The 14100-nt window shown below is 46.6% G+C and overlaps 1 protein-coding gene across 3 annotated transcripts in view; it reads left to right on the top strand.

Moving 5' to 3' along the window:
• BAZ1B (bromodomain adjacent to zinc finger domain 1B) overlaps positions 1-11352 on the top strand; it is a 73789-nt gene extending 62437 nt beyond the window's left edge. Inside the window, exons 14-20 of one of the 3 annotated variants that reach the window (XM_053669436.1) lie at positions 365-512; positions 1586-1733; positions 3380-3495; positions 6336-6484; positions 7633-7736; positions 8034-8406; positions 11274-11352. In XM_053669436.1, coding sequence (XP_053525411.1) covers positions 365-512; positions 1586-1733; positions 3380-3495; positions 6336-6484; positions 7633-7736; positions 8034-8391 — 1023 coding nt within the window. In that variant the 3' untranslated portion in view covers positions 8392-8406; positions 11274-11352. Of the gene's footprint in view, positions 1-364; positions 513-1585; positions 1734-3379; positions 3496-6335; positions 6485-7632; positions 7737-8033; positions 10240-11273 lie in introns of those variants that run through there. The other 2 variants (XM_037154719.2, XM_053669428.1) reach the window with 2 other exon arrangements.
• The last annotated feature ends 2748 nt before the right edge of the window (positions 11353-14100 follow it).

Here is a 14100-nt window from a genome sequence, read left to right as displayed (position 1 = left end):
CCACAGTTTTATTAGCTATGTGACTTGCACATCAGCATTTCCACAATACAGGGGTTCCTGCCTCTGAATGATACAGAATCTTGAAATAGTTTTCACTAGAAGAGATGTGTCTTTAGTTATTTCCCTCCTTTAATTCCTTGTGTGACCTTTGGCACATTTTTTCACCCCCTTAGAGCTTTGATTATCTTCTATAAGATAATTGAGTTAGATAGGAGGAGCTCTATGAGGTAAATGTACTCAGAATTCTCTTGTATCTTTACCTATTCCTAGTCTTCTTTCAATGTGTATATACTCAGTATTATGTGAAAAATCCATGTTTTCAAGGGCACTGTGGTAATGCTGGCCTGGTTTGGTCTCTGTTTAGGTTGCATCTGCTCTAGAAAAATGGAAGACAGCAATCCGTGAAGCTCAGACCTTTTCCAGAATGCATGTTCTACTTGGGATGCTGGATGCCTGTATCAAGTGGGATATGTCAGCAGAAAATGCCAGATGCAAAGTTTGTCGAAAGAAAGGTATATTTAGGACAATATTGCTTATCTGAGTGTGTATTAGGACCTAGGATTTCCGTTCCCCAGGTCTTTTCTTCCCTAAAGAATTGTACATACACAGGTTTTAATGTGATGGGATAGATTTTACCTTCTGGAGGTCTACAAAATGCTATACTAAAATCACGTGCTCGCAAGTCAGAGCAGACCCTTTGTCCCTCAGTTTTGAGTATAAAGTAAGAGCAGTTGCTGTTTTCAATCTTTAAATATTAGTTATGCAGGAAACAAAATTAGTTAACCTAATTTTAATCCCTTTTATTATCTGTGAAGTAAGACGGATGCTACCACCAGAGGGCAGTACTTGTACATTGTACATTTTGAAGAATGTAGGGTGTTTCAGCCCTGAGTTCTCTAGACAGGCATTTGGGAACTGCTTCATGCTGAGAGCTTTCAGAGTCCATATGTGTAAAAGGGACTTCATGGCTAAAAGCATTTTCTGGTGATTAACTTTTCAGTGGCTAAAACTGTTTTATGAATTTGGCAAGAATTTAATTTCCAAGTATGAAAGACCTATGTAAAGTCATTCAGTTGCTGTAAAAACTGATTTAGAGTAAAAGGTTGGGGAGGGAAAATGACCATGTTAAGTTGGTTCAGTGTATTTTCAAATGTAGGGAAACTTGAGTGTTAGAAGAGAAATGTACCAGGTGTGAGTTGGGAAGTGTTTAGGGGGGCGTCCAGAAGAAGGAAGGGCATAAAATGTAATACTTCATGGGGAGTCATTTCTTAGTGGGAAAGGAGCAGCAAAATTTTTTTCTATCACTTGGTTTTTGCTGCCTCTTAGTAAATGTTAACTGTCCTGTTCTAGCCCTTGGTAGATTTTGGGATATGAGTCAGAAGACCTAAGCCCTAAATTGCCTACAGACTAATTTGTAATACATTTGTTTTTCGGAATATTACTGCATTTTTAAAAAATACGGGGTAGCATTATACTAGAATGTTTGTTCTTCCATGGTGTCAATTGAGGGTGAGCGGCTTGCTCTTATAGCTCATTGACTGTTGCCATGTTCCTGACAGCGTTATATAAGTTTATCTCTTTGCAGGTGAGGATGACAAACTGATCTTGTGTGATGAGTGTAATAAAGCCTTCCACCTGTTTTGTCTGAGGCCGGCCCTCTATGAAGTACCAGATGGTGAGTGGCAGTGCCCAGCTTGCCAGCCTGCTACTGCCAGGCGCAACTCCCGTGGCAGGTGAGAATTCTTTTAAAAACAAATAAATGAATAAGTAGCTATTATAATTATGCTGTAGTTACTCAAACTGAATGATTCTAAGGACCTTTAAGTTCATTTATTGAGAATAGATCATGTGACCATTTTAAGATATTGAAATAGGAATTCTGATTTAATTTTAGCTTAATGCTAACATTTGTACTTTCCAGTACCATGTTCTCTGTCTTCTTGACCATACCTCTGCCCCTGCTTCCAGTTTGCAACTACCAAATCTTGAAACTCCTTATCTTCCTTACCCAGACCTGTTACTTTCCTTCCTTATAATGATTAGAATTTGGGTGTCACTTGGCCATCTTCCTCTCCCTCCCCTTCCTTAGTCGTTTATTTGCCATCTGTAATCAGTGAGTGTCCAGATGTCTTAGGAATTAATCCGCTGTTCATTCTCCAAGGTCCCTATTGTCATTGGTCCTCCTGCATCTCTCACCTTGTCTCCTTCAGTGGTTTCTCAACTCCTCACCTTGTATCTTTATCCTCTTAGCTTTCCAGCTTTTGTAGTTGATACCAGAGTGTTTTACAAAAGGCTCTTAATGTATAATACTGGCATGTTTTTATGAGCCCTTCTTCCCATATTTGTGTGCTTGTGACAGACTATTCAGTGTGCTTCCTTCTCTCTTGTGCTTTCCTCCCAGCTTCCCAGAAGTCCCTCATTTTACTGGGTAAAATACCAAAAATGTCTTGCTCTTTTGAATTGTCCTCACATCCTTAGAATGAATCGTTCCTCTCTGTGTTCCAGTTGGCTGTTCAGTCTCTGAAACAGTATTTTGCTGCATTTTGCCCTTGATTCATTTTATACCTGATTGTCATCCTGTGAGATTTTTAGTGCCCTGTGAGTAGAGGTGGTACTTTGCTATTCAGTCTAATCCCAATAAGGCCAAACACAGGGCTTCGTAAAAAGGAGGTGCCTAATATTTGCCAAGTTAATACTGTTGTTTTCCACGTCAAAATTTGAGGTTGTAAAAGGGCAGCTTATAGGCATTCTGGCTTGGTCTCTCTTTGAAAGGGCAGAGCTGTTTGATCCTGACCCCACCTAACAGTATTACTTGGTTATTTCTCACTCCATTCCAGCTACACTTAGAGAGATGAGGCATGCTATTCTGAAATGGTGGGGCTTTGGACCAGCTGTTCTGAGCTGGGATTACCATTGCTTTGATGTTATGGTCATCTGCAAGCTGTTTCAGCTCCTGGAAGGGGGCCATCAAGGTGGAGTAACACCTGTCTGGGCTTTTATTCTTTCAGTCTATCCCAGAGTTGGGGCCACATTTTAATACCTTAAATGTTACATTATCTGGCTGCCTTTGCGAGAAAAGGAATAGAGTTTTGTATTGTTTTGTGTGGGGAAGGATAGGGATTGCGTTTTGCCATTGATTTCCGTTGCCATTGGTATCTCATCCAAAGCATTTGGGGCCTGGTGGAGGAGGTGTGCAGTTGAAGTTTAGGTTTTTATTCTCTTTCCCGTGTCCTGGCCTAGATTCAGTTTCCCTCCCCTCATCATCAAATCTTTGTAGAGCGTGAAGAGGAAAATGTTGCTGGGATCCCCGTGGGACTTTATACCCCTGGGCACACTTTGGCCTAGAACCACATTCCCCACGTGCTCTTCCCACCCACAGGAATTATACTGAAGAGTCTGCTTCTGAGGACAGTGAAGATGATGAGAGCGAGGAAGAGGAAGAAGAAGAGGAAGAGGAGGAAGAGGAAGAAGATTATGAGGTGGCTGGTTTGAGATGTAAGTATTTAGTTTGCCTTCATAATTAACTTCATAGTCTTTTAGGCTGACTTGGAAAGACTGGGTCGGCTGGCAGTAGATAGTCATTGTCACTGTGGTACCTTCTTCCTTCTCTCCCATGTTGTGGCTGCTGGGGTGACTTCACTGCCATGGCTTTGTTTTATGTATGTGTGTATGTGTTTATAAAAATTCCCAGAATATTCTGTCTTTTTTGGGAACATGTCAATTTTCCTTTAACTTTTATTTTTTCTAGAGAGAGGGGAAAAGAAGGAGAAAGGGAGAGAAACATCAGTGTGCCAGAGAAATACTGATTGGTTCCCTCTCACACTCCCAGCCAGGGGCCTGGCCCACACCCAGGCTCGACTGGGAATCAAACCGGCAACCTTTTGGCTCATAGGCCAGTACTCAACCCACTGATCCACAATAGTCAGGGCCACTGCCATGGTTTTAAAAGGGTTTTCAAGATGCCATTTAACTGCCTTCCTATTAGGAGATTGGGTAGCTTGATCTCAAGAACGTCGATTTATGGCAGATTTACTTGATCCAAGACTTAGTGGAATTCAAGGTCCCAAGTATGTGTATGACAGGTGTTCTGGTTCCAAATCTCTCAGTGTCTGGGGACAGTGGGTAAAAACAGTCCAGGCCCATTGCCATCCCCTAACAGTTCTTTTGCCCTCTGTTGTAGTTATGCTTTCAGAGAAGTTATTTTCCTCTGGTTAGATGAGTTTTTCTTTCGGGTAGTATGTAGGATCATAGCTTTGCTAGCTTGAAGAGGGAAGACTGGTTTTTCATGAATTTTCGGGTATGTAAAGTTGTTAGGAAGGTTTCGATCTGGTTCACACTAGGTGCCAGGAGGCGGGCGGGGAGGCATCATTTATGCTCACCTCGTTGACGGTTACTCTCTCATGTTCATTTCGTGTGAGTCTTTAAGACCCTTATTATTGTCATAGTTAAACCTAAAGTTCTGCAGTTTACCCTTTGAATGGCCTCCCTCTTTCTAATAACATATCCTTTGTAGGTTAGTAGAAAGAAAGACCACAGGTCAAAATTTTGATGACCTCTTGAAGAGATGGTCTGATTCCCAAGTTCATAGCCTTCCGCATGGCTGGGCTTTGTATGAGGAGAGAACGGATGGATGTTGGGCATGACCAGTCCCTTACTGCAGTGGTGCTGACAAACTTGAGGGCTTTGGATGTGCACACCTGCTCCCATCTCTCCAGTCCTGCAGGCTTTTAAGTTGGGACACCTCAATTTCACCCATTCCTATTGGGTTTCTTTTGTTTATTCACTAGGCACAATATTCCATATATATAGGGTAAGGAGACACACAGTCCATTAAACTTGCATTACAAAAAGACCAGCATCTACTAGCGGAGAATTGTGATTCAGATGCATGTTTATCTGGGAACAGATTCTCAACAGAACAATATATTGCTTTTGTTTATTTTCAAACTAGAGATTACTTTCCACTTCTGAGTTGTTGCTCTGTTTCCAAGGAATTGTTTTCTTTCCAGGTTTCAAGGGCTTTGTCTGCCAAAAGGATATAGGGGGTATTTGGTACTTTCTATTTTTTTGTCTACTCTACCTTTTAGGCCACCAAAGATTCGGTTCCCTAGTTCAGTGCAAGTCTTTGGGTTGGTGGCTGTCCCCAGCACCCCAAGTTTTATCCTTGGCATCAGCTTCTTACTCTCTATTGCTAGCCTAGTCTTGAGCTTGAGATGCTGAAATAGCTGACAAAGGGCTGTATCATGGTCTAGAAGTAGAATATAAAACACTGTTTAGCCCTGGCTGGTGTAGCTCAGTGGATTGAGCGCGGGCCTGCAAACCAAACAACTGTGGTTCGATTCCCAGTCAGGCTGGCACATGCCTGGGTTGCAGGCCAGTTCCCAGCAGGGTACGCATAAGAGGCAACCATACATTGATATTTCTCTCCCTCTCTCCCTCCCTTCCCCTCTAAAGATAAATAAATAAAATCTAAAAAAAACAAAAACAAAAAATAAAACACTGGTTATTCTTGGTGTCACTGTGCCTATATGCCCCTGTCTTTGTCCATATGTTACCTCCTTGCTTTCCAGGGAAATTTGTTTAATGGAGAAACCCTGAGCTGATCCTTGTGGAGCATTGCTCCTTAAGGAGATACTGATGAGCACCTGTCGTAAACCTGCAACACAATTAGTCTTGGGTGCTTTTGTATTTTTTCTCTCTTTGGGGATCCTGAGCAGGGCTCTTATGGAAGTGGCCTAGCCGTCTGTCTGTGGTTTTCAGAAATGCAAGAAAGCAGGACTGCGGCTATCCCTAAATTGTATTCAGTGAGGAAGACTTGGCATACGTATTTTACATAAGTATCAGCTTTTCTCTGAGAAGATTGTGATGATGAATTTAGGATAAACTGGGAATTATAAAACAGGATCTCTTCTATAGTCAGATTTCATCTCAAATGTAAAATACATTATACTCTTTCCACCTGAGTGTGGGCTGTAGGAATTCCAGGCAGACCTGTAGCCACTGTCCTCTTGGTAAGTCAGTTTACAATTGAGTCCTTTAAGGGCCTGGATCTCTGGAGTAACTGAACAGGGTGGGGCCAGGGGATAGAAGAACTGAAGGAACTGACTTTCTGAAGAAGCTCTTAAAAGGAGTTTGGCAGCTTATGAAAGTTGTCCATTCTTCATCTACCGCCACCTTTAAGAGGTCCTGTCAGGTAGGGCAAGAGATATATTAGCAAATAGCACCCCGTAACCCAAGGAAGCTGTTGCTTTGGTTGTCCCGATTATCTCCCCATTCTATAACGTGCTTCTTTTATTCTCAGTTGTTTTCCTCTCAGTCTGTGTGTTTAATTTCAGTGAGACCCCGAAAGACTGTCCGAGGCAAGCAGGGTGTGGTCCCCCCTGTGGTAAGACCAGGCCGACGACCAGCCAAGAAGCCACATCCTTCTACCAGGAGGTCTCGGCCAAAGGCACCACCTGTGGATGAAGCTGAGGTTGATGAGCTGGTAAGAATAATTTCTTAACTCTGCCTCTAATGTTTGTTTCTTATCCCCACTCCAGCATTAGGAATTCATTTGACAACAGGTGGGAGCCTCCCCCTCTCCTCCTTCCTCTCTGACTCTGGAGGCTGTTGGGTGGGCCTACTGTAGCAGACGGAGGCAGCAGGCCCTCCAGGAACAGCTATGTCCGGCATTCCCCTGCTGTAGCTTGTGAACATTGTCTCCTTTAGTTAACAGGCAGCCTGTGACTTGTTATGGATTTTAAAATAGTATCCATGTGTCTCCAGTGGCTCAAAGGGGCTGGGTCTCCATTGTGGGAATGTCAGCAATGTTGGAGCCTCACTTACTCGCTGGTCTTTGCTGGCAGTTGTTATGGGAGGGACATTACCCTCCCCTCTGCTCCTCAGCCAATGTGATTTTAGTGGGTTTGTTTTAGATTTCACTTGAGCTCTAAAGAACAAAATGAGGCCTTTGAAAACTTTGTTTCAACAGGCCAAATTGGGGTTGGGGTGGGCTAGGGTCATAAAGCAAACTATTACGGGAGCTCAGAGGGCACAGAGAGATTCTCCTACTTAGCCCTAACCCCTTCAACTCTGTAGCTTCTTCTGCTTCAAGTCACAGCATGTTGTTGGGTACCTGGGAGGGAGGCCCTACCTCTTTTCTCCTTAGTCACTTAGCGCCCACATGCCTGCAGCAGGAGAGCATAGGAAAAACATTGTACCTCTTTTTTTCTTCCCTGAGACTACCTACCCCCACAAAATCGTCTGCCAGTGGTCCCCATAACCCCTCTGGCTTTCTGCAATTGCTTGCTTATACCCATCCACAGTGTTACCACAGTTCCAGGTCCATCTGCTCTCACGGGGCTAGCACCCTGTTGACAGTGGCCTTCTCTAGCTGCCCTCCATCAGGACTGCTATAATGCGGCACCTGCTGCCTGCCCTCTGCTGCTTTGATCACTGTCTACAGGCAAGATGCCCACTCCCTGCCTGAGAGGGCTTTCTGACTTAAATGTCAGATGATTTTGACTGTGTCTGCTCCAAGAAAATGGTTGAACTCTTTCTTTCTCTCTGTTTAAAGCAGACAATACATTTTCTGCTTTGTCTACTCTTCCCCTCTTGGACCCGTAATAACATATCTTCTTCCTTTGGCACAAGGTGCTTCAGACCAAGCGGACCTCTCGGAGGCAAAGCCTGGAGTTGCAGAAGTGCGAAGAGATCCTCAGCAAGATTGTGAAGTACCGTTTCAGCTGGCCCTTCAGGTGAGCTCTGTGTTCCCAAACACAGGGTGAGTAGGACCGACCTAGCAGCTGAGGGAGTGATTGTTTGAACCCCAAGGAACTAACGCGATCCCTTCTTTTCAAGACGTCTCAGTGGCAGGGGATTAGTGTTCCAAACCGGTAGAGATAGCTCTTGGTACCAGGTGAACACACCTTCTCTGTGCCTGCCAGTTGGCTGATCTCAGCAGGGGTGGGCCTTCTGTGGCTGATGGTTGAACAGCAAAGTTTGTCTGTTGTATTTAAGGGTGTGCTGATAACTCATTTGGTTCTTCTCTACAGGGAGCCTGTGACCAGAGATGAGGCTGAGGACTACTATGATGTGATCACCCACCCCATGGACTTCCAGACAATGCAAAACAAATGTTCCTGTGGGAACTACCGCTCTGTACAAGAGTTTCTTACCGACATGAAGCAAGTGTTTACTAATGCTGAGCTGTACAACTGCCGAGGCAGCCATGTGCTAAACTGTATGGTGAAGACAGAACAGTGTCTGGTGGCTCTGTTGCATAAACACCTTCCTGGCCACCCATATGTCCGTAGGAAACGCAAGAAGTTTCTCGATCGGTTTGTGGAAGATGAAGGGGACAGTGAGCCAGAGACCATTGGACAGTCGAGGGGACGAAGACAGAAGAAATAGAAAGGCGGGGCCCTGGTAAGGGAGAGGGAGCTGATGTTGGGGGAATAAAGGGGAGAGCAAGGGAAGAGTGGAAGGGAGGAGAGAGAGGAAGATGGAGAAGAACGTGGAAGGGAGGAGGACATCACAGGGAGTCCAGAAATGCCCGTCATCCCAAGTTGGTGGTTTTTCTAAAACTCTCCATAGGGCCTTAATCAAGCAGAGCTCTTTGGAGAGAGTAATATTGTGCTGGTGGTCTCTGCCTAGAAATATGGGTGGTAGATGGCCTTAAACTCCCCTCCCCCTTCCTGAGAGTTTCCAGGAAGAGCCCATGGGTCCGAACCCAGTCTCTTTCCTTCTCCTAAGGTCCCTTCTACTCTGGCCACCACAATAGTGCCAAGCCCTCTGGTCTCCAGGGGCAGGATTACTGTATTTCATAGCAGGAGCAAGTGTAATCAGGCCAGTTAGGGAGGTGGTGTTGATTTTTAAAAATCTATATTTATATACAGCCTCATTTCTTTTTAAGCCCATGCTCTGTCTCTTCCTCCCTCTCCCTCTCAGGTGACGATATCAGTGAGTGCCATACAGAATTCTGTATTCACCAGCATCATGAAACAATTGTGCTCTTTTGAGTTGATCTTGGCAGAGTAAAGGGACATTTCCTGGAGCCATTCCTGAGTACCCTTCCCCTTCTTTGTGACAACTCTTTCTAATCCCACCCCACCTCACCTTCTCAAACAAACAAACAAAACTAAGGCACTTCACTTAGAGACTGGAGTCCTGCTTATAATCATGCATATAATCTTTAATTTGATGGATCTGGCTAGAGGGGTGTTGGAGCCCAGCCCACCCACATACCAGACAAGCTCTTAGGGGAGCAGAAGAAAAGCAGGAAGAATTGAAATGTTTAATTTTTTTAAAATCGACTTTTCTAGTTATTAAAAGTTGCTTGTTTCAGCAGTGATATTGTATAAAGAACATCTTGTAAAATATTTCTGTCATCTTGCTTTGGCACATGTACAGTACAATTTATATGATAATGTGTTTGCTTTCCTTCGCCCCATCTCCTCCCTCAGCCCATTCTCTCCTTTAGAGAAGTGGGTTGGAGGTTCATCATAGCAATCAATGTGACCTGGTGGGGGCAGGGGCACACCCTGCCTGCCCCTGTGGCTGTTCCCCTCCTCCATGTCCATCTGCACTGCCCTCTTCCCATGCCTCTCTGGCCTCAGACTCTGTTCCCTGAGAACCTGGATCTTGCAGTGGTGTCAGTGGGAGGAGGGATGGGAAGAGAAGTTAGACAGCCCCTCCCCTCAATGACTCTAGTGCTAGTAGTTACATTTAGGTGAAACTTTGTAGTCTTCTTTCCCTTTTATGAAAGATTTTGATAAAAATACAAAACAGGGTTTAATTTTTTTTTATCAACTTGGAAATTGGAAATTTTGAGAACTTAGGTTCTTCTATACCTATTTAAATTAAGGGAAAAGAATTCCACCAAGGGGATTGCAACTTATAGAACTTGAGAATAAAGCCTCTTAGTATTAAACTTTTAAGGTGTGGTTCCTGTCTCTCCCGTCCTCTTCTTTCAAGGACTTTGGGGATTTGCTCCAGTGGCTGGTGGATAGGTTTACCGTCCCCTCTCCCACAGGCTTGGAATTAGCACTGACAGGACAGTTTCATAATCCCAGCCACCGACGCCTTTTCCTGCCTCTTACCCTAGAGCCAGTCTGTTCTTGTTAACAGTAAGAATCCTGTGTTCCCACTTTAGTGACACCTGAATTGTTTTTTAATTGTCTTTAAGGAGGAAGGGCCCCATTGAGGGGTGAACTTGTAATAAATTGGAATTTCAAATAAACATTATGTACTTGTGTTTATAAAGAAGAAACCATTCTGGTGAATCTTTCTTTCTGCAGATGGTAGTGGGTGTAGTACATGTCTTGAGCAATTGTTTTCCTGTCGACTCTTGGAACCAGTTTTTCCTCAGCATCGAGAGGACCCCTGACTTTTTAGCCACAGGTTAGGCCTGGCTTCTGACTTCTTGCCTCAAGAGACATTTCCGACGCCCTGGGCACCAGAACATGGCCTTCAGGTTTCTCCTAGCCTTGCCTGTGTCTGAAACCCCCCGGGTTCCATTTGAAATTTCTAGGAGTAAGGGGAGGTACTTTTTTTAAGACTTCACTGTGGAAATTTATGTACTCCTTCAGTTAATTTTGGGGAAACTCATGACATTTTAAAACACTTTCAAGGAAAATTTCAAACTACACAAAAAGGGAGAAAGTATAGTGGATTGTCGTATATATAGCTTGAACAATTCTACCACATAGCCAATCTAGTTTTCTTTAGACCTTCATTTATTTCTTACACTGGGACTTTTTATAGTCTCGAGTGGTTGATTTCAAGTAGGAAACTGCTGGGTGGCAGCTTGTCTGTGGAATTCAAAGATTTCTTAGAGCCACGGCGTGCGTGACCCCGTTCACTGAGAAGGGAAACTGCCAGTGTGTGACCAGTGGAGCAGGGGTAGCGTGTGGTAAAGTGGGAAGGTTGAGGAGGCGCATAAGCCCAGGGTGCGGCCCCTGCTGCTGACGTGCTGTGTGGCCTTGCTGAGTGTGGCCTTGCTGAGTGTGGGCTTGGGGCCAGGCCTGTGCTGGGCACTTGGGGGTTTTCAGTCTTGAAGGGGAGGAAGCAGTTTGCCCCAAGGTCAAATTGGATTTGATCCACCCTAAGGTTCTGGATAAAGGAGGGTGCTACCTTGAGCATTTTCTATGCGCAGTTGGACTCCCAGCTCACATGTTGCAGTCCCGTTCCTTAGGCCACACTAGGACAGTGCCTGTGGAGCCATGCGACTTCACCCAGGGTCTGTATCTTGGTCCAGTCCAACTTCTCAGCCCTGTTCCTCCCTACTCCTGCAGTGGTGTGGTCCTGCTCGGAGCCGCCTGATTTTGTTGACTACTACAAACGGAGATGAGAATTTTTAAAGACAGATCTGAAACATTACTTCTGAGAGCCAGTGAAGACCTCTCCCTCATCCTGCTCTTTCTCCTCAGGAGACGAGGCCCTGCAGGGGTGCCAGTGAGGTGGCATCAGGATTCCAGAGCCGTCATGTGTGGGCAGTGCGTTGTCTACAATTTGCCAGGGAACCAGGGTCTCCTTAGCAGGGGTGAGAAGACTCAAGCAAGGTAGAAGGTTGCTCTTGTTACCGCTTTGATGACTACCCCTGCCCAGGGCCTTCAGGCATTTTTACACCCAGGATTGCCCCAGGATCCTGGAGCTTTCTCTTTCAGGGTGGTGCTGATAGCAGCTACTGACACCCCTGAGGCCTCACCTCAATCTGACCTCAGTCAAGACTCCTGTGAACTTTGGATTGTTTCTGGGGAACTAATACCGACTGAGAAGTTCCTTTAACTCAGGCCCTCCCACGTATGAGTTCTGACTGTGGCCATGTGCATACCAACATGCTGTGCGGCTCTAAGACCCACCTGCTGACCACTAGGGCCACTGAGGGTAGGGGCTGGAGGCACGAAATGCACAGGCTAGCAGGTGTTGGTTGCTGAGGCATTTGGGGGCACTCTGGAACTACTTTCGTAGGGGTGGGGGGAGATTCTGCTTTGGGATGGGCTTCTCTGGACAGTACCACCCAGGTTACAATGTCTGCAGTTGTCCTTCGGGAGGTGGTGGTAGTGGCCAAAGTCACAAAAGCTCTGGAGGCTGCAGACAATCTGGCTCTCTGCCCTGGAGCCCAAGTCCTCACTTGCCACTGGGAAGTGGGGAGAGGACCACATTGAGGACTTTGGTAAAGGGTCATCAGTGGATGTTTCCTTCCTTTTCCTCTGGGGTCTGGGACATTTCCACAGTGGCTTCCAGTGCTGAGAAGCCTTGGCTGGCAAGGCCCATGCTCCCTCCCAAGTGAACTGAACCATCTCAGCCTCAAAGCAGACAGAGCCCCATTGCACCTCCCCCACAATCCCCCACGATCCCCTACTCCCTCCCAGCTCTGGAAGCCAGTCTGGTTTCTGCTGAGTGGGACATAGCCAAGCACCCCTCCCTCGTCCAACAATTGGCAAGGAATAGGGTGAACTGGTGCCACAATAATGCTAACCCTCTGCCGGTACACACTTGCCTCTCTTCTTACCTCCTGAATCCTCCCCTTTTGCTCTAGCTGCCCCTGCCCTATACAGGCCCTCAGTGCTTCAGCTCTACTCCCTGCAAACCTGGCCTATCAGCCCAGCTTGGTGCAGCCACTGCCCCTCCCACCCTGAACTTGGGGCCCCTGTCACCTTTTTATAAGCTCATCTTGTCTCACTCAAGGAGGCCTCGTAGGGTGAGTTACCAAGTGTTGGTCACTTGGCTGCATTGGTCAAAGAAGGCACGGGGACCTCCTGTGTACTCCGTGAGAAGGGAGAGATCGGACAGGGAGGAGGCCACACGTAGGACATGCAGAAGCAAAGGCACAGGGTTGCAGAATTCCCCCAGCAGCCAGTACTGTGCCTTGCGATGAGGTACAGCCCCAAACCCCTCTCAACCGATGGCATAGCTAGCTGTCTTCTGAGACAGACACGACTTCTGTTTTTGTTTTCTTGTCCTTTGAGATGTGTGGTTGGAGCAGGGCAAGAGCTCTGGCCTGATCGGCCCTGGGTTTGGGGGCTGAGACCTAGCAGTAAAATGAACCAGTTGACCTGGGGCCTTCACTTGGCTCTAAAGTGAGACTGGCCACGGGGCTGGATCCTTGGGGTGCCCTGGCAGTGACCACGGTGTGTCTTACCCAGGAACACTATCAAGACCTTCTTCACCTTGGCTAAAACTGAGGCCAAGAGAGGGCCCTGGATTCTGACCCCAAGCTGATGGGGGTCTCTGGGGCCTGGCACACAAACACAGGGACCTTTTCCTATCCTTCAGCACAGAAATCTGCAAGATGCCCCAGGGATCCACACGTACTCCCCTGTCACATTTCTCATTGCTGCTCCCAGCACCTCAAATCTTTCCACAGCACAGCCCCTTAGGAGCTGGGGGCCCAATACCCACTGTACTCGGGGAATCCCACCTCAGCCTACGTCTGCTACCAAGATACCCAGATACCAGTCTGGGCACATCTCCACTTCTCCTAGAGAGGTGACAGGTGGGGTGGGATGCACTGACTGGGGCCCCAGTGTGTGACGCAGGCGCACTGACAGTCTTTGAAGGCAACGAGGATGGTCAGAGTGTAGCCACAGGCCCCAGGGAGGAGATAGTAGGCTGGGCTACAAGAGGCAGTGGAGTGGGTCCTGAACCTTTGAGAGGCTGATGCCCTGATTTTCTACACAAATGAGGAAAGCGTCTGAGAAAAGACTTACCCACAGCCCCTAACAGGCTAGACTCTTCAGGGTCAGAGGTGGGAGTGGCATCCCAGCAGGCGTCCCAGTACTCACTTCAGGAAGCAGGAGCCCAGGCCTCAAGAGGCAGGCGAGCTGGTTGCCAAAAGGAGCAAAGACAGGCAAAAGGGAAACACACACACACACACAGAATCTGGGACTCCAGCAAAACAGCTGTTCCATGGGGCACGTTCTCCTGATTGGTGGGGAGTCAGAGAACAGGGGCAGGGGGATGAGCCCAGCACCCACCCTAGCTCTGATCACCAAGGAGACTCCTGCAGAGCACCACCCTCCTACCTTCCCCCTTCCCAGGCCAGAGAGGACTCAGGGTGCCACAAGGGGGTTTATTCCAGTTACAGCTTCCAGAGAAACTCAACAATAAATTACATCA

This window comes from Artibeus jamaicensis, unplaced genomic scaffold (genome assembly GCF_021234435.1).
Source record: "Artibeus jamaicensis isolate MK-2021 breed Jamaican fruit bat unplaced genomic scaffold, CSHL_Jam_final contig_1582, whole genome shotgun sequence".
In the NCBI taxonomy this organism is placed as follows: Eukaryota; Metazoa; Chordata; class Mammalia; order Chiroptera; family Phyllostomidae; genus Artibeus; species Artibeus jamaicensis.
Note: the sequence above shows the minus strand (reverse complement) of the source record. Positions and strands in the feature narration are given on the sequence as shown.